This window comes from Hippocampus bargibanti, linkage group LG02 (assembly GCF_051943395.1).
Source record: "Hippocampus bargibanti isolate YZ-2025 linkage group LG02, ASM5194339v1, whole genome shotgun sequence".
Classification (NCBI taxonomy): Eukaryota; Metazoa; Chordata; class Actinopteri; order Syngnathiformes; family Syngnathidae; genus Hippocampus; species Hippocampus bargibanti.
The window spans coordinates 37,026,616-37,047,303 of NC_142735.1; the positions used below are offsets into that span (position 1 = coordinate 37,026,616).

The 20,688-nt window shown below is 43.6% G+C and overlaps 1 protein-coding gene across 4 annotated transcripts in view; it reads left to right on the forward strand.

Annotated features, from left to right (window-relative positions):
- pcgf1 (polycomb group ring finger 1) overlaps positions 1–20,688 on the forward strand; it is a 36,801-nt gene that overhangs the window by 8,748 nt on the left and 7,365 nt on the right. Inside the window, exon 1 of one of the 4 annotated variants that reach the window (XM_088991237.1) lies at positions 19,808–20,105. The exons of 2 other annotated variants lie outside the window; for them this stretch is intronic. In XM_088991237.1, the coding sequence (XP_088847363.1) occupies positions 20,019–20,105 (87 nt within the window). In that variant the 5' untranslated portion in view covers positions 19,808–20,018. Of the gene's footprint in view, positions 1–19,807; positions 20,106–20,688 lie in introns of those variants that run through there. One more of the 4 variants, XM_088991238.1, reaches the window with a different exon arrangement.

Consider the following 20,688-nt stretch of genomic DNA (forward strand, 5'->3'; position numbering starts at 1 on the left):
CATCGCCTCTGCCCCAAATGACCCCAAAAGGTTTTTGAGGTTTGCTTCGAGATTAATGCTAAATTGCGGAGCGTCTGCTTGACTGCACCGTCTTGGCATTTTTGCTGTTTTTGGAGTCACTTTGTGAGCAGTCTGTCTGACCACTGCCTCTCCCTCTTCTTTTTCCGCATATGTCGTGGCGTCAGTCACCCACCGCCGGCCCCCCACCGAAAAAAAATACACAATAACAGAGTTCTAGTGATGTGCCCCACATTTTCTGCCTAGCAACAAGCATGTGATTATTTCAGTGATACAAACGCTTTAGCTCGCAAACTTTTACGAACATTAAAATTGAGAGAATATAATCTTGGCATACGAACCAGTTTTCGACGGACAAACCAGACCACACATCGCCACGGTGGCTGGCGGACTAGTTTTTGTCACCCACCTTCTTTGAGTGCTGATGTGGTTTGTTGCCATTATGGGATGGAAAAAGACCACGCCACAGGCTAGTGTTACGCTGAAGAGGACACGAAAGAACATGACGGTCGATCAGAAGAAGGAGATCATCGAGAAACACCAACGAGGTGTGCGCGCTTGTATGACTCAGCGTCCCAGTACCAGTACGCTAAGTCCACCATTGCTACCATCCTTAAGAACAAGGACGCTATTAAGGGTGTTTCCGTGTTTTCTAAGCAACGGTTGAATAACTTCTGTTGATTTGAATTATCGAAAAGCAGCTAGCAGGGGACGGTGTGAGTGAGGGTATTTTTCTCCAAGAAAGCACTGCAACTTCACTCGGATATCATCAAGAGGCAACGACATCAACGACCGTCGCAAATGTAAAGAAAATGACTTTTTTATACAATGCCGTTTAGTTCTTTCATTACAATCCAATAGCATATTTATTATACATAAAAATGGTCTAGTTTGTGTAGTTTTAAGCCTTATTTAATAGAAAATGATATTTTGTGGGGACCTGGGAACGGATTATTCTCATTTTAATGGTTTCTTATGGGAAATAAATGCTTAGAAGACAAACGTTTGGCCTTACAGACACTGGGAACCAATTAAGTTTGTAAGCTGAGGTATCACTGTATTCTGTTCATCCATGTTCTCGCGTCTTCTAGCTAGCTACATTTTCTGGCTTTAGGGTAGCATTTGGGGTTTTTGTTTTAGCCACAAACTAAGTTGAAATGAAATGAACTTTTCACTAACTTGACCTTCCAGCTGCGCCAACCTCCCGGGATGATTTCTTTTGTTTGTGTCATTCAGGTAGAGTTCAGGTATGGGATGCATTAGCGGCCTGCGCAAGCACACGGCGGAGAGGACATCTAATTCGACTTTATTCAAACAAACTGTTTGAAAAAAAAAGACAATAAAAAATAAAATCACGGCAGAAAAATGTCAATATTTTCTTAAGCCGAGGTCAAATATTCCTTTTTTGATGTGACAGCTCGAGGTATAGCATGTGCGGTGTCGGCTTTGCATTGTACACATAAATGAAAACATGTGTAAGCTTCGTGCAGCTTGCACGTCTTGGAGATGAAGCCATGACGAGAGCGCTATTTTCATAACAATTTTGTATCAGGACAGTCATTTTCTATAACCTTGTCCTCACCTTGGAGGCATCGGTGGACACGTTGACAAAAAGGCAGCTCGCCGCATTTTTAGAAATATGGATAAATGAGTCTTCAATGAAACAAAGGGACAAAACGCCTTGGAAGCGATGTCTTCTCAATTTGACTTGGGCGGCACGCTAGTCCCGTGTTGAGCACGTCAACTTCACAGCGCAGAAGTTCCAAGTTCAATTCGGAGCTCCGGGTCCTTCGGTTTCCTTCTACATTCCAAAAAGCTGCGTGGCAAGCTGATTGAAGACTCCAGAAATTGTCCCACAGTGTGAGTGTGCATGGTTGTTTATTTCTGTGCGTCTTGTGATTGGCTGGCCACCGGTCCAGGGTGTCCCCCGCCTCCTGCCTGAAGACCGCTGGGATAGGCTTTTTCTTGCTGTATATATAAAAAATTGAAGAATAAAAAGTAGCTTTAATACTACTACTACTACCACCACCACCACTATCACTACCACTACTATGACTTCTTCTTTTCCTTTTGGCTTTCCCCTTCTGGGTTGTCCTCCATCTAAGCCGGTTCTATGCATCCTCTTCTCTCATACCAGCTCCCTTCATGTCCTCTTTGACAACATCCATAAAGCTCCTCTTGGGTCTTCCTCTCGGTCTCCTGTCTGGAAGTTCAAGGCTCAGCATCCTCCTCCCGATATAGTCACTCTCTCTCCTCTGGACATCTGGTCCAAACCATCTCAGTCTGACTTTCTCTCCAAAACCTCTCATACGAGTTGTCCCTCTAATGTACTCCTTCCTGATTCTATCCAACCTTGTCACTCCCAAAGAAAACCTCGACATATTCATCTCTGCTTTTTCTACTACTACTACTACGACTACTACTATTAATAATCATGGTAGTAGTAGTAGCATTTCTAACGCATGTGGGGCAGTATTGGACTTATTTTGTTTGAATCTGTCTGACTCTAAGACACTCTGGAAGCTGCTGTAAAGGCTTCAAGCGTTCAAGGTAGATACCTGTCAAGCGATGCTTCCTGGACACCAGTCGGTGGTTGGTACTTGTGGAATGAGTCACCAGAGTAAGGGTCCCCAAAAACCAAGTGAGTGCACTTGTACAATTGCAGAAAAACAAATCACGCTGCCTCTGGGAATGGATTATTCATGGAAGGTTAGTGGCTGGTTTTTACAAAGTCCTGACATCCATGGAACGTTGACATCATTTCAGGGTCACAATGCAGCCACCGAAAGAAAATTATTTTTTGGGGAGGGAGCGTTTATTTTAGCCAATCGCAAGGCCGACTTCAAGGTGATCAGTCAAGTTGAACAATTTGGCAACATCGGAAACAGAGTCGTCCTGTCCTCAAACGTGGGGGGCCTCCAGTGAAGAAGTGCAAACGAGCAGTAATTCATCCCTCGGCGCTCGGGGCCAAACAGCTCCCACTCGTCGAGCCGACTTGATCTACGTGCAGCGGGACGGACGGACGGACATGTGCAATGCTAATTGGCTGCTGGGTTTTAAATCAGACACTATCACATGTCCGCTGCGATAAGGGGAGGACGAGATGAGAAACACCTTGAAATATGATTTGAGCATTTGTGTCCACAGCTCTGTTTTCACTCTGGGAATGTGTTGGGAATGTTTACCTTTCTTTCCCTACGCTGATTGTACCCCAAAAAAATAAAAGGATGTTTGAAGTCAATAGAAAACAGAAGCGTAGTAGCCGATCCTCAAACTATACTTTTTGCAGGCACAGAAAAAGGACAGGGAGGGTCAGGACGGTCAGGACTGAGTTACACTTTGTGCTGCAACTTGGACACATCTTCAGTGATGTGACTGGGGTCACTTGTTTTTTGGGGACCCTTACCCTGGCAACCCATCCAAAGAGTACCAACCTCCGACTGATGTTGTCCCTTGTTCACCCAGAGACAGCTTGAAACCTTTACAGCAGCTTCCAGAATGTCAGAAAGATACAAACAAAATAAGTCCTATACTGCCCCACACGGGTTACAAATCACCCACTCCCATTATTATTATTATTATTATTATTATTATTATTATTATTATTATTAGCAGTAGTAGTAGTAGTAGTCGAAAAAGCAGTGAAAAATATGTTGAGGTTTTCTTTGGGTGTGACCAAGTTGGATAGGATCAGGAAGGAGTACATCAGAGGGGCAACTCATATTAGAGGCTTTGGAGAGGCCAGACTGAGATGGTTTGGACCGGTCCAGAGGTGAGAGAGTGACTGACTATATCAGGAGAAGAAGGCTGAGCCTCGAACTGCCAGGCAGGAGAGCGAGAGGAAGACCAAAGAGGAGGTCTATGGATATTGTCAAAGAGGACATGAAGGTCGCTGGTGTGAGAGAAGAGGATGCACAAAACCGGCTTAGATTGAAGACACTGATTCGCTGTGCCTAAAGCAAAAGAAGATCGGCTGATTTGCAAAAAAAAAAAAAAACCGGATCCTTTCCCAGGCATGTGGAGTCACCCCAACAAGGCAATTCGTTATCGTGGCCTGGTACTCGGGCCCTCATTCTAATTGGTGGACATGACACCATGATCCCACCTCACTTAACCCACTCACCAAGAGTCACTAATCAAGTCCTTTGAATCAAACATCCTGTTCCACTGGGGGGGGGGGGACTTTGCTCTTTGTCTTTGTTTTCCTTCTCCACACTATCTACTAATGAGGACTCGGGGGGTCGATGTAATTGTTGCAGGAAAGCCCTGCTGATCAGACGTGCAATTTGAGGTTGTGTCGGATGACCTCATCTCTTCGGTCCAACAGGCGGGTAGGCAGAGAGGCAGGGAATGGCCTCGGGCAGGGCTTTCCTGATTTGTCTTCTTGGGTCAGCGGCATCGCATGTGTGCGATGTGTTTTTTTGGGCGTGTCAAGTGAGGTCACCACCAAGAGCCGACGCCAGCCGTTGATGAGGACTGTGACATGATTAGACCTCCTATGGATGAGTCCTCTTCCAGTCAGGGAGATTTACTCCAGTCGGGGTCGTCCGTCTTATCAAAAGTTCTCACAGCGGGACGCTGATTAGAGGCCCGTGATTGAACGGGAATGTGGAATGAACTCATTGTCATCAATAGGAATTTGGAATTCCACATTTGGAAACTCCCATTCCCGAGCAATGAGGCAGGGAACTCATGGATGTCATTTCAAGCCCTGGACACAAGCTACAGATGTCTTTCATTTGGACAACTTCATTTATTAACAAAAACAGATTGTAAAAAGTCAGACTTTTTCCAATGTTTTAACTAGACAGGACTTTTTCTAGCGTTTTGATTGATTGATTTATTGTTTATTGATTCATTCATTCATACATTTAGATAATAGATATTAAAGCATATTACAGTTCTTGCTTCGTATCTCGTCTGTACAAAAATTTGGGAATATCTGCAAATAAAAATACAGTATATCTGGTTTCAGATTGGGAACCTTTAGGCAACAGATATTTTAACAAGTAGCCTGACGTCCCTGATCCACTGCTGAAAAAGACGCCTCCATCCTCTCCTCTTACATCTAGAACTGCTTTATGTCACAAAGAGGGTACAGCGAGTGCTAAAGAATGAATGACTTTGTGTCTGTGTTGTTGTGTTATTTAGTTGTTGTTTTTTTTACTTCAAGATGGCGCCGCGAGAGTGGCTGCCTTTCCAGCAGCCATTGTATTTTGTTTTTTTACTCCTTTCTTTCCTTTCCTCTTCATTTCATAACTTTACTGCTGTGAAATGTCAATTTCTCCACTGCGAGACGAACAAAGGTACATCCAATCCAACATAACAATCATTGTTTCTTTATCCTCTGTAAGAAATGACAAATGTTATTGCAGTTTATTGAACTGATTTGAGATGTTCACCATGTCACTACGTATGTTTGTATTATACTACGCCTTGGTGGACAAGGTGCAATAAATTATAATGCAAAACTGATCAATTCCTAACATTGTGTTTCACCGTGGTTGATTTTCAAAAGTATGTAATATTTTCTAAAACATGTAAAAAATATTTCTTAGGTTGACTGGAACGAATCGGGTCCATTTCAGTTCACTTCAATGGCAAAGGATGATTTGAAAGAGTGTTCTGAAACAAGAGCAGAAACGGATGATAGATGAAGAAACAAATTAAAATTGTATCTCAAGGCACAAATGTATATATTCAGAGGAAATGACTTCAAGTACAGGGTGAGAAATACTTTTCATTCCACCAGAGTGAATCAGCTGATCAAATCTGAATCAAAAAGCCTTTCATAGTGCCCCAATGGGGAAATTTGATACGCACAAATTGTCTGGCCTAACTGTGACTAGAGGGATACTTCCGAGCCTTCAACACTGAGTAAACATGCTAACTCGCTCGGAGCTGAGGGCTGCATCCTTCTTGATAGCTTCGCAGCACTTCACAAGCTGCTGCTCAATCCGCAAGGTAAATCTATGGGCGAGCAAGGGATCACACCCTCTGCCGCAGAGTGCAAACAGAGCAGATCTTGCCATCACAAAGCGCTCTGTTTGCCACTTAGGACAAAAGCAAACAATAGGACTTCACAGACGCCGCGCTTGCCTCTTTTGACAGTAAACAGTGAGTAAGACCCTCATTCAACAATGTCTTCCCTTCATCTTGGACCACTTAAATATTGGATTCTCTGTAATTACATGCATGGTTTGGATTTATAGCCTTTGGTACGAGTTGTGACGCCAATACGTACTTTGTGATACAAGACAATGTCGTCGGTTGGATTTTAGTTCCTTTGCACAAAAGCTAAGGAGACATCTTTAAAATATCCATTCATTGTAAAATCAATGGAATTACAGTAAAGTCTCGTTCTATCGATATTCTCGGGAGTGGGAAAAAAATATCGATATAACCGGACTATCGATATATCCGATCCTGCGGCATGTACATTTTCTCCTTGCGTTCATAGAAATAGTATATCGTAATAAGCAGTACTATCGATATAACCGATATCGATATAATGAGACTTTACTGTATTTTCATACATTTTGGGCAGATTGCAAAATCAATTAGCGCTTTCTGGTCGGGAACATACGGTAGTCAGAATGGTGGTGGTCGTGTCCCTCGACTGGGATCACCACCTTATCGTCTCCATCACCCCAAGAGCTATGGCAGCCAGAGTCTCGTACTACTGGCAGAGTCACCCAAGCAGAACAGGTCGAAGGGTAGAGGCCAGACAAAGAGTGATCTCAAAGCCGCACCCGGGTGTAGGCATCGGCAGAGTCCAACAGATCGGACGACAAGCAGCCCCCTGCAACTCCTGCCAGAAGAAGGTCCTCGTGGGAATTCTCATGCTACTGGAAACTTACCTGGCAAGATTGAAGATGGTGGGAGTGAGGACTGTACACCCTCACCTTCATCTATACCGGTGGCTCTTAAACTGGGTTCGATCGAACCCAGTTCAGTCAGTCGGTCTCAGGGGTTCAGTGGATCCTCCGCCCCAGAGGTCCACGCCTCAGTTTCGTATGCACAGTCGTGGGCACAGTCATCGAAAGAAGGGTTCGTGAATGAGCATATGAAACTGGTGGGCTTCGATGCCTCCAACAAGATTATGAACCACTGATCTATACCTTTGTGCAAGCTTCCGCGCACCAATCCTACCCCCAACCAACCTCCCCTGCTCTCCCTCGGAGCAAGTGTCATCATCATTTATGATGGACAGCTACAGTGGTATGAAAGTCAAAGGTGGAGGTGGTGCTCATCATGCCCCCGTAGTAATTTCAGCAGTCGTTGTCGTAGTGGTCACGGTAATGCTCTCCTGGTAGTCTGCAAACTCGGAGGTACTCATTATAGCAGCGCTAGTGGCGGTGGTAGTGGTAGGAGAGATAGCAGAGGCAGTGGGAGCTTCTTGCTGTTGTATTGGCTTCTGAGGAACACTAGCGTGACGTGACGTCTATTAGTGAGGCTATTTCTGTCAGATCTCTGCCTAAAAATACACGTTAGCCTTTGAAATATGCTCACCGTCATCTTTTGTTCAGGAGACCGACAATGCTTTGGCGTCACACTGCCAATAACGCCAGTGTCAATCAACCCGAGGCGCTGGTGCGGGGACAAATTGCCGACCCCCAAGAATATCCGGCAGGAAGCCTTGAGCGCCATCATTGTTCTTCAGTGGTGCAGAACGCTTGTCGATGGCGTCCCAGTAACCGTCCTGATAAATGCACATCAAAGCTTGACGGCATCTGTGTGTGTGTGTGTGTGTGTGTGTGTGTGTGTGTGTGTGTGTGTGTGTGTGTGTGCGTGTGTGTGTGTGTGTTTGCGTGCGTGTGTTTGCGTGCGTGTGTGTCTGCATGTGTGGCTGAGATAATAGCAAGCCTTTGATGCATACGAGCGATTCACTTGCCATTATTTCCTTTCTTGGGCCTCAAGTAGAAGAAGAGATGACCCTTATTGCCTGCACCCACTGTGTCAATAATAGAATTGTTTTGGAGACTTCCTGCGCATCTCTGGGCCTTCATGCGGGCATTCTTTCATGTGTTGGCCTATCTGGGCCTTCCATCTGCTTCGCTAGCATGCGAACGCTCACACGACCGTCACACCGGCTGGAGTCACCGCGCAGCATTTGACACACGCAACGTCAGACATTAATTCTGTTTACAGGATAACGTACAGTGATTCCTCAATTTACAAACTTAATTGGTTCCCAGAAAGTGTCTGTAAGGCGAAAGGTTCATCTTCCAAACATTTATTTCCCAAAGGAAAACATTAAAATGAGAATAATCCGTTCCCAGGTTTCCATAAAACATCATTTTCGACTAAATAAGATTTAAAACTACACAAAATAGACCTTATTTCATGTATAATAAATGTGCTATTGTATTGTAATGAAAGAAATAAACTGTATTGTAGAATAAAAACGTTTTATTGACCTCTGTGATGGTCGTTGATGTCGTTGCCTCTTGATGATATCCGAGTGAAGTTGCCGTGCTTTCTCTGCGATAATACCCTCACTCACACTGTCCCCTGATAGCTGCTTTTCGTTAATCCAAAGCAACAGAAGTTTTTCAACCTCTTCTATTGCCTGAGACCGTTGCTTGGACAACAGAGAAACACCCATAGCCCCGCGTAGCAATGGTCGACTTAGCTTACTGGTACGCTAAGTCACACAAACGCACACCTAGTTGGTGTTTCTCGATGATCTCCTTCTTCTGCTTGACCGTCATTTTCTTTCGTGTTTTCTCTGGCTTAACACTAGCCTGCGGTGGGCTCTTTCTCGGTCCCATACTAGCAAAAGTATTCCACTCGATAACAAACCACGTCTGCACACAAAGACAAGTGGCGACGAAAAGTAGTCCGCCAGCCACTGTGGCATTGTGTGATTTGGTTCGTCCGCCGAAAACTAGTTTGTGTGCCAAGATTATCTTCTCGCAAATTTACTGTTCGTAAGGCGAAAAATTGGTGAGCTGAAGCGTTTGTAAGCTGAGGTCTCACTGTACTTTTTTAACTGCCTTGATATTTTGCCATCGTGTTTGGCCTACTGCACTACGTTAATGTTGGCCATTATGTAAAAAGTTTGAGAAAGGTTGCTGTCAGAAAAAAAAAAAAGAATCCTAATCACTGTGATGGCCAGAGCTGCTCTTTTCCACACTCAACTCTTTGAAATGGAAGCACCCGCAAAAGGCCGAGGCACGCTAGCACGCCATCTTCCTGGTGTGCACGCTCTCTTATCGCGCGGCCATCTTCATCTTCACGGCCATTTAAGAGAGGGCGGGTGAGGGCAACACAAAAGTCATCCGAAAGGAAGCGTGGCGCAACTCCCTTGGAGAAAGGATGCGGGCGGGCGGGCCAAGCGCCTGATCAACATCATGACTTTTTTTTCTTTTTTTTCTTTTTCTCGGCCATCTTCTCATTCTGGGGGCACTTTGCCAACATTTTGAGGAGTTCCTTCCACATTCTCTCACGCTCTCCGACTAGCTGACAGGGTTTTGGCAGCAACATACAAGAAGATGACGAGCTGGCAGAAAAAAAACTCTTGTTATATATACATCTAATATATTTTGCTTGAACTCATTGACTGCCAGACGCTATGCAAAAATGCGTCCACTCCAGTGCCAGGGTTTTTGTCATTGTCACTGGAATTCCAGGACCCACAGAATATTGACTTTTAGGACGACATAAACATTCAACGCAGCGTAAGAAACTTTAGCTTCTCTTCTTTCATCAGATAAAAAGAGTTAATTCCTAAATGATATGGGTCTGGAGTTATATGAGATTGAAATGAGAGTGTCTGTCCGAAATACAATGCAATACATACATACTCTATTAGTTGATATAGCTCTTCTTTCATCAGATAAAGAGTTAATTCCTAAATTATATGGTTCTGGAGTTATATGAGCTTGAAATGAGGGCGGCTGTCCCAAATATAAGGCAATATATACATATTGGTTTATATAGCGATTTAACAACAGGTGAGGCTAGAACAAAGCGCTAAAATGGAAAAAAGAGGAAATGCTGCCCTCTTGTGGAAGGAAAAACACTGCGAGATGTTTGGCCAACGCTTTATCAGCACCCCTGCACGAAAATTCTAGAGCATATAGTATCTACTGACGAACTAGTTTTCAGCGGATGAACCAAACCGCGCGGTCGAACAGGGCCACGGTGGCTGGCGGACTAGTTTTCCACACCCCCTTTCTTTGAGTGCAAACATGGTTTGTTATCGAGTGGAATATTGTTTTCCTTTCGGCTTTTCCCAAGTGGTGTACTTTTGCTATTATGGGACGGAAAAGACCCCACCACAGGCTAGCGTTAAGGCGAAGACGACACAAAAGAAAATGACGGTCGAGCGGAAGAACAAGATCATTGAAAAACACCAACGAGGTGCACGTTTGTGTGACTTAGCGTCCCAGTACCAGTACGCTAAGTCCACCATTGCTACCATCCTTAAGAACAAGTTGTCTAAGCAACGCTCTCAGGCAACAGAAGAGGTTTTAAAACTCCTGTTTATTTGTATTAGTGAAAAGCAGCTAGCAGGGGACAGTGTGATTGAGGGTATTATCGGCGAGAAACCACTGTAACTTCACTCGGATATCATCAAGAGGCAACGACATCAACGACCATCACAAAGGTCAATAAAACCACTTTATTATACAGCAAAGTTTATTTCTTCAATCACAATACAATAGCACGTTTATTATACATATAAAATGAGATCGATGAGAAGGTTTCTTCAGCCGTCATCTGTACAAAAGTGAAGGTTTCGGACGTTTCGCCTCCTATCCAAGAGGCTTCGTCAGCGAACTAAAGTCTGACTGGTCGTATCGGCCCCATTTATATATCCCTAATGTCCAGACCTGGTGGCGCCGGACACAGCTATGATAGGTCCCTACTCTCAGGTTGGGGGGGGGCGCGGGACCCCCCCCCCCCTGTGGCCCCACTGATTGTTCCTACATTCCTGACTAACGATTGGCCTATTACACCCACTCCCCCCGGTATCACCTCATCAGCATAACGACCCTCATCAGCATTGCGAAAGTTGCCTAACCTGTTTTGCCTGAGCAGGCTATTGTATGAACGATCCAAATTGAACCTCACACCACCAGACCGGTTTAATGAAGGATTTTGTTGTTTTATAAGAATCGCCTCTTTCACCCCCCTTTCAAACCATCTATGTTCTTTCGCTAAGATTTTAACCTCATTGTCGTCAAATGAGTGGTTGCTAGCTTTTAGGTGCAAATGTACTGCCGATTGAGGCCCACTAGTATTATCCCTGCGATGTTGATAAAGTCTTTTTTTGAGAATTTGTTGAGTCTCCCCAATGTACTGCTCTTTACAATTTTCATTCTTACAATGTATGGAATAAACTACATTACTTTGTTTTTCATTTGGTAGCCTATCTTTTGGATGCACTAATTTTTGCCTTAACGTGTTTATCGGTTTGAAATAAGTAGGAATTTTATGTTGCCAAAGGACTCTTTGTAATTTTTCAGAAACTCCTGCAATGTACGGTACTGCTACTCCTCTCCTTTTTGAATCTTGAGAATTATTGGTTTCGTTCGCTAGTCTTTCTTTCTGACATTTGTTGAATGACCACTGAGGGTACCCACAGTTAGTGAGTGCTCTCCTGATATGTTTTGACTCCTTTTCTCTACCTTCAGTGCTAGTTGGTATTAGTTTAGCCCTATGCTGGAGGGTTCTGATAACTCCTAGTTTATGTTGTAAAGGGTGGTTAGAGTCAAAAAGTAAGTATTGGTCAGTGTGCGTAGCCTTCCTAAAGACTTCTGTTTTTAGCGCTCTGTCCTCTTTTATAATTACTTTACAATCCAAGAAGGCTAGTTGGTTCTCTTGAATGTCCTCACGAGTAAATTTAATGTTGAAGTCTACAGAGTTGAGATGATCTGTGAAGGATTGAATTTCTTGTTTCTTAATTATGACAAAAGTATCGTCCACATATCTAAACCAGTGTCTAGGTTTTGTCCCTGGGAAGGATGTGAGGGCCTGTTTCTCCATCTCTTCCATGTAAAGATTAGCCACTATGGGTGAAACTGGTGAGCCCATAGCACAACCATGGATTTGTTTATAAAAATTTTCCCGAAATTGAAAATACGTAGTATTAAGGCAGATTTCTAGTAATTGGCAGATGTGATCCGGTTTCAGTTTGGTTCTTTCATGCAGAGAAACATCCGCCAGCAGCCTCGTCCTCACCACTGAGACTGCTGCTGGGGTTGGGACAGATGTAAAGAGAGAAGTCACATCGTATGATGCCAAAGTTTCCTCAGGTTCCAATATGAGGTCTTTGATCCTCTCTACAAACCCTGTGGTGTTCTCTACGTGGTATTCTGTGTTACCAACCAACGGAGCTAAAATAGTTTTTAAATATTTGGCTACATTGTATGTAGAGGAGTCAATGACACTGGTTTAGATATGTGGACGATACTTTTGTCATAATTAAGAAACAAGAAATTCAATCCTTCACAGATCATCTCAACTCTGTAGACTTCAACATTAAATTTACTCGTGAGGACATTCAAGAGAACCAACTAGCCTTCTTGGATTGTAAAGTAATTATAAAAGAGGACAGAGCGCTAAAAACAGAAGTCTTTAGGAAGGCTACGCACACTGACCAATACTTACTTTTTGACTCTAACCACCCTTTACAACATAAACTAGGAGTTATCAGAACCCTCCAGCATAGGGCTAAACTAATACCAACTAGCACTGAAGGTAGAGAAAAGGAGTCAAAACATATCAGGAGAGCACTCACTAACTGTGGGTACCCTCAGTGGTCATTCAACAAATGTCAGAAAGAAAGACTAGCGAACGAAACCAATAATTCTCAAGATTCAAAAAGGAGAGGAGTAGCAGTACCGTACATTGCAGGAGTTTCTGAAAAATTACAAAGAGTCCTTTGGCAACATAAAATTCCTACTTATTTCAAACCGATAAACACGTTAAGGCAAAAATTAGTGCATCCAAAAGATAGGCTACCAAATGAAAAACAAAGTAATGTAGTTTATTCCATACATTGTAAGAATGAAAATTGTAAAGAGCAGTACATTGGGGAGACTCAACAAATTCTCAAAAAAAGACTTTATCAACATCGCAGGGATAATACTAGTGGGCCTCAATCGGCAGTACATTTGCACCTAAAAGCTAGCAACCACTCATTTGACGACAATGAGGTTAAAATCTTAGCGAAAGAACATAGATGGTTTGAAAGGGGGGTGAAAGAGGCGATTCTTATAAAACAACAAAATCCTTCATTAAACCGGTCTGGTGGTGTGAGGTTCAATTTGGATCGTTCATACAATAGCCTGCTCAGGCAAAACAGGTTAGGCAACTTTCGCAATGCTGATGAGGGTCGTTATGCTGATGAGGTGATACCGGGGGGAGTGGGTGTAATAGGCCAATCGTTAGTCAGGAATGTAGGAACAATCAGTGGGGCCACAGGGGGGGGGGGGTCCCGCGCCCCCCCCCAACCTGAGAGTAGGGACCTATCATAGCTGTGTCCGGCGCCACCAGGTCTGGACATTAGGGATATATAAATGGGGCCGATACGACCAGTCAGACTTTAGTTCGCTGACGAAGCCTCTTGGATAGGAGGCGAAACGTCCGAAACCTTCACTTTTGTACAGATGACGGCTGAAGAAACCTTCTCATCGATGGACCACTCCTGTACGACTGAGAGCTTACACAGACGTATAAAATGAGATGTATTTTTGTGTAGTTTTCAGCCTTATTTTGTAGAAAATGATGTTTATGGCAACCTGGGAACAGATTATTCTCATTTTTATGGTTTCCTATGTGAAATTAATGTTTGGAAGGCACACACTTTCTGGGAACCAATTAAGTTCGTCAGGTGAGGTATCACTGTACAAAATATACTTAACATGAGTCCATGATTCAGATCTTTTTCAGTCATCATAGAAGGCCTTGCAGGCCCTGACGGCCCACCTCTGGTAGTAAATGAGGTTGGATTTATTGGCATGCTGATCCCCATAAGTCGTCGTGCACTTTTTGAAATTCATGGGCCACAATTGGTAGTTTAAAGCCATTGCCGAGTCGGGAGTCCAGTTGGAAGCAGGCCACGGCAGTGCGGCCCGTTTCCCCTTTTGCGCTGGTCGTGTTGTGCCAAAAGGCAGCAGTGAAGATGCCCACCACCACCTTCTCCCGGAGCAATCAGAGCTGTGGCTTTTGTCTCTCGCTGCTCCTGCAATCGGCCCACCAAGTAACAAGCTAATGAGCGCAACGCCCCCTTGGAAGGACTCCACCAACTCACTCACTTTGTCCATGAATGACAGCAACGTGGAGGAACTAGAGTAGGTTTACTTTGTTTTTGGCTACAGTGATACCTCAGCTGACCAACTTAATTGGCTCCCAGAAAGTGTGTGTAAGGCAAAATGTTTGTCTTCCAAACATTTCTTTCCCATAAGAAACCATTAAAATGAGATGAATCCATTCCCAGGTCCCCATCAATGTATGGAATAAACTACATTACTTTGTTTTTCATTTGGTAGCCTATCTTTTGGATGCACTAATTTTTGCCTTAACGTGTTTATCGGTTTGAAATAAGTAGGAATTTTATGTTGCCAAAGGACTCTTTGTAATTTTTCAGAAACTCCTGCAATGTACGGTACTGCTACTCCTCTCCTTTTTGAATCTTGAGAATTATTGGTTTCGTTCGCTAGTCTTTCTTTCTGACATTTGTTGAATGACCACTGAGGGTACCCACAGTTAGTGAGTGCTCTCCTGATATGTTTTGACTCCTTTTCTCTACCTTCAGTGCTAGTTGGTATTAGTTTAGCCCTATGCTGGAGGGTTCTGATAACTCCTAGTTTATGTTGTAAAGGGTGGTTAGAGTCAAAAAGTAAGTATTGGTCAGTGTGCGTAGCCTTCCTAAAGACTTCTGTTTTTAGCGCTCTGTCCTCTTTTATAATTACTTTACAATCCAAGAAGGCTAGTTGGTTCTCTTGAATGTCCTCACGAGTAAATTTAATGTTGAAGTCTACAGAGTTGAGATGATCTGTGAAGGATTGAATTTCTTGTTTCTTAATTATGACAAAAGTATCGTCCACATATCTAAACCAGTGTCTAGGTTTTGTCCCTGGGAAGGATGTGAGGGCCTGTTTCTCCATCTCTTCCATGTAAAGATTAGCCACTATGGGTGAAACTGGTGAGCCCATAGCACAACCATGGATTTGTTTATAAAAATTTTCCCGAAATTGAAAATACGTAGTATTAAGGCAGATTTCTAGTAATTGGCAGATGTGATCCGGTTTCAGTTTGGTTCTTTCATGCAGAGAAACATCCGCCAGCAGCCTCGTCCTCACCACTGAGACTGCTGCTGGGGTTGGGACAGATGTAAAGAGAGAAGTCACATCGTATGATGCCAAAGTTTCCTCAGGTTCCAATATGAGGTCTTTGATCCTCTCTACAAACCCTGTGGTGTTCTCTACGTGGTATTCTGTGTTACCAACCAACGGAGCTAAAATAGTTTTTAAATATTTGGCTACATTGTATGTAGAGGAGTCAATGACACTGGTTTAGATATGTGGACGATACTTTTGTCATAATTAAGAAACAAGAAATTCAATCCTTCACAGATCATCTCAACTCTGTAGACTTCAACATTAAATTTACTCGTGAGGACATTCAAGAGAACCAACTAGCCTTCTTGGATTGTAAAGTAATTATAAAAGAGGACAGAGCGCTAAAAACAGAAGTCTTTAGGAAGGCTACGCACACTGACCAATACTTACTTTTTGACTCTAACCACCCTTTACAACATAAACTAGGAGTTATCAGAACCCTCCAGCATAGGGCTAAACTAATACCAACTAGCACTGAAGGTAGAGAAAAGGAGTCAAAACATATCAGGAGAGCACTCACTAACTGTGGGTACCCTCAGTGGTCATTCAACAAATGTCAGAAAGAAAGACTAGCGAACGAAACCAATAATTCTCAAGATTCAAACATATAAAATGAGATGTATTTTTGTGTAGTTTTCAGCCTTATTTTGTAGAAAATGATGTTTATGGCAACCTGGGAACAGATTATTCTCATTTTTATGGTTTCCTATGTGAAATTAATGTTTGGAAGACACACACTTTCTGGGAACCAATTAAGTTCGTCAGGTGAGGTATCACTGTACAAAATATACTTAACATGAGTCCATGATTCAGATCTTTTTCAGTCATCAGAGAAGGCCTTGCAGGCCCTGACGGCCCACCTCTGGTAGTAAATGAGGTTGGATTTGTTGGCATGCTGATCCCCATAAGTCGTCGTGCACTTTTTGAAATTCATGGGCCACAATTGGTAGTTTAAAGCCATTGCCGAGTTGGGAGTCCAGTTGGAAGCAGGCCACGGCAGTGCGGCCCGTTTCCCCTTTTGCGCTGGTCGTGTTGTGCCAAAAGGCAGCAGTGAAGATGCCCACCACCACCTTCTCCCGGAGCAATCAGAGCTGTGGCTTTTGTCTCTCGCTGCTCCTGCAATCGGCCCACCAAGTAACAAGCTAATGAGCGCAACGCCCCCTTGGAAGGACTCCACCAACTCACTCACTTTGTCCATGAATGACAGCAACGTGGAGGAACTAGAGTAGGTTTACTTTGTTTTTGGCTACAGTGATACCTCAGCTGACCAACTTAATTGGCTCCCAGAAAGTGTGTGTAAGGCAAAATGTTTGTCTTCCAAACATTTCTTTCCCATAAGAAACCATTAAAATGAGATGAATCCATTCCCAGGTCCCCATAAAACATCTTTTTATACTAAATAAGCCTTAACACAAAACAAAATATACCTTGATTTATCGATCATATTGTAATTAAAGAATTTTCGTTTTATTTACCTTTTGGATGGTCAATGGATGACGAACTTCCACGTTGCCTCTTGATGAGATCCGAGTGAAGTTGCCGTGCTTTCTGGGCGATAATACCCTCACTCACACTGTCCCTTGCTAGCTGCTTTTCGGTAAATCAAATCGGTATCAATTCGGTCAATCTGTTTCGCTCCCATAATGGCAAAAGTACTCCACTTGATAACAGACCACGTCTGCACTCAAAGAAAACTAGTCCGGCGAATTTAATGTTGGTAAGGCAAAAAAAGAGCTAAATGAGCTCAAGCGTTGGTAAAGCGAGGTATCACAGCACTTGGACTTACGTCTCCTCCTTTGATGATACCATCACATTGGCGTGAGCATTTTACATTTCTATCAATTTCATCTGAAAGCCCAAAAAGTTCTTGCGAGTGGTGTGGAGATGCTGTGAATTTCTCCGTGAGTCAAGTGACCATGCAGGCAGCCGCTCGCATCGGCCGTGAGTAAAAATGATGGTAAGTCGAAATCCATTCGAAATGTTGACTAGAGACTCACTTCTTCCATGAATGACATGATTGCATATTAGGTTGACTTGGTTTTTGGTACCTCAGCTTCCAAAATTAAATGACTGGCAAACTTCCCCCTCCGGTGGCATCACACGGTCGATTGCTGTGCGAGAGTGAGATGCGGGCTGGCCGGCCGGCCAAAATCGTCGTACGCGTTGCCGGCCCGCTGGCGCGTTGCGGTGCCAAGCGTAGAATGACAATTTTTAAAAAAAATTGGGTCTGGAGGTCGTGGTCGTAAGTACGGGTGGTCGTAAGTCGAGCCGGTCGTGAGTCGGATGTTACCCGTATGTGTGTATTGCAGTATTTTTTGGACAGCCGTCCTCATTTTAAGCTCATATAACTCCAGCTCCATATCATTTTGGGTTTAACATAATGTTGTTATGAAGAGAAGTCTATGGTTTCCAACACCGTATTGAATGTTTATGTAGTCCTAAAACGCAATACAGTACATACAATAAGGTCTATTTTGTGTAGTTTTAAGGCTGAGAAAATTAGAAAGTAGAAAATGATGTTTTATGGGGACCCGGGAACGGATTATTGTCATTTTAATGGTTCCCTGTGGGAAATTATTTTTTGGGATACACACTTTTGGCCTTACACACTCTGTCTGGGAAGCAATGAAGTTCGTAAGCCAAGCTATCACTGTATGACGTGGGTCCTGGAATTGAAGTGACAATGCCAAAAACCCTGGCACTGGAGTGGCCATATCATATCTGGCAGTGAACGAGCGAAGTAGCGTTGGGGCCCGCGTGCAGTTTTGACACCTGGAGGTGCGACCTTCTCCTCACATTCTTCCCTCGCCTCGCATTTGATTTGATTTGCGCAGAGCTGGAAGGAAGAGCGATAGCGCCGACATCAATGTCATCTGCAGGGCTTTGGACAACAACAGCATCGACGAAGCCTTCCCGCTCAGCGTCAGCGTCAGCGCCATTTCTTGTCATCCGTTTGAAAATACGTCGTGTCCAGTTGACGTTGAAGGTGACTGACTGGATGATTGACAGTGGTTGACGTTCAGCACTGTGACGGACTGGACGTCGCGAGCCTTGTCAACAATTGTGGGGCTATAGCGCCCTCTGTTGGCCCAACGCTTGGAAGCGGGCATGTCAAGGTCAAAGTGCCTTTGAAACAAGGCCATCGTCTCAATCAGGTCGCTAATTACTTCTATTCAAATAATTACATTCATTATAATCATAATCATAATGATGATAATAATAATAATAATAATACATTTCATTTCTCAGCGCCTTTCAAAACCCTCATGGTCAACTCACAGTCACAGGATCAGTTTTTCTATGGGTGAGCAGCGGCAGCCACATGTGCCAGCGTTCACTCAACCGGGAATAACTTTAATAGATCCAAAGCTAGCCAGCGAGCTAACAGATAACTAATAGATAGCTAGCTAGACAGCTAATAGATAGCAAATAGCTAGCTAGTTAGACAGCTAATAGATAGTAAATAGATAGCTAGCTTGCTACCCGGAACTCAACAGGCTGTCCGCAAAGCCTTCTTAAAAAAAGACCCTTTTCAAAAAAGGGGAACATTTAAAAAAGCATTATCTTGTTTATCTAGAAGATCTTTGTAGTTATTTAGTTTACATTAGCGTTGCTATTGGTAACCAATGAGAACTTTTTACAAATTCGATAGTTCTGTGTGGCTTAATATTGTATTTGATTTTTTTTTGTCAACGTTATTCAATAAAACAAAAATAAGTCATTGTGTACTGTACATTCATTTTGTTTGTGCTTCTCTGTTTTGATGGCATTCAATGTACATGAAAAAAAAAAATAGATCATATACATTCTCCATTGTCATTAATAACATTTCATATCAAACTAATTATCTATAAATATTGAATCTTTATTTTAAAGACGATTGTAATCTTATTCGTAACTGCTAATGTGTTAAAGTTATTGATTGAACCCCTCATCGTCCATTCGGTCAATCCACTATTGGTGAAATAATGTACTCATTATCGATATTGGTACAGTTCAAGATAGCCAGAATTAATCTATTATTAGTTTTGACAATAATGCTTTTAAAGTAGGTGAAAGCACCAATTTTAAAATCATTATTGTTTATCTATAAGATGTGTGTATTTATTTTACATTAACGTTACTATTGGTAACCAATGAGAACGCTTTACAAATTGCATAGTCCTGCGTGGCGAAATATTGTATGCAATCATAAAAGAAACATAAATTATGGTGTACATTCATTCTGTGGCATTCAATGTACAGTACATATACAAGTTATGGTGACATTGAAGAATTTTAATCACTTGTTAAAAGAGGCACTTCTCCCCATTGATTTTCATGAGTGACGTTTAATAGAAAACGAATGACGTCTTCATTTGCGTCTTAATTTGAAAGAAAACTGATCTTATTCCGACCAGCAAATGTGTCAAATGTAGTGATTTAACCTCTCATCGTCCATTCTCGGTCAATCCACAATTGGTGAAAAAAAAATACTCATTATAGATATTTATATAGTTACTTTTTATCCAAATATATATATATTTAAACTACGAACGGGTTTTGAAATCAATCAAAATGTCGTACTTTGGTTACTTTCGTCTCCAATGAGGGTCAGTCAAGGGACACTTCCGGTTTACCCGGAAGTCAGCGTAAATCCCAAAGATGGCGGAGCAGGGTCCGATGGCCATAGCGATGCGGCTACGAAACCAGCTGCAGACCGTCTACAAGCTGGACCCGCTTAGGAACGAGGTGAGCGGGACCCGCTTGGCCTCGGTGGGTTTGGGGAGCCCCGCTAGAACCGCGGGCGACCCGCTTCGAGCCTTGCCGAAGTGGACCGGAGCGGAGATGGTGGCAGGGGGGCTGCGGGCTGGGGGCTCGCGGGGGGCAAAGGAACCAGATGCGGTGGGACGGTGAGCGTGTCTCGTCGTGGCCGCGGGTCAAGCGACGCGACGCGACGCCACGCGACGGACAGCTCCGAATCGTGGAGCGGGAGGCTGCCGTCGGCCACTTCCGCACCCGGCGAGCTTTGGCTTTTCTCGGCTTTGGAGCACGGCGACACTTGCGCGGAGCTCCCGCTGCTAGCCGAGCACATGCCCCAGCCCGTGTGGTTTGTCTCGGGCTAGCTAGCCGCTCGATGGCGGAGCTGGAAAAGTGACGGCGTTCAACTACAACTTTGCTCAATGACATGTTTTCCTTTTGACGCGCTCGTTCCTCGAGGTACGGCTGTAGCGATGTGTCGCTCGCGAACGAGCCGGATCCCTCAAGTGAGCGAAGAGAGCCGGTTCTTAGAGCCGCATCTCTGAAGTGAACGAAGGGAGCCGGTTCCTATCAA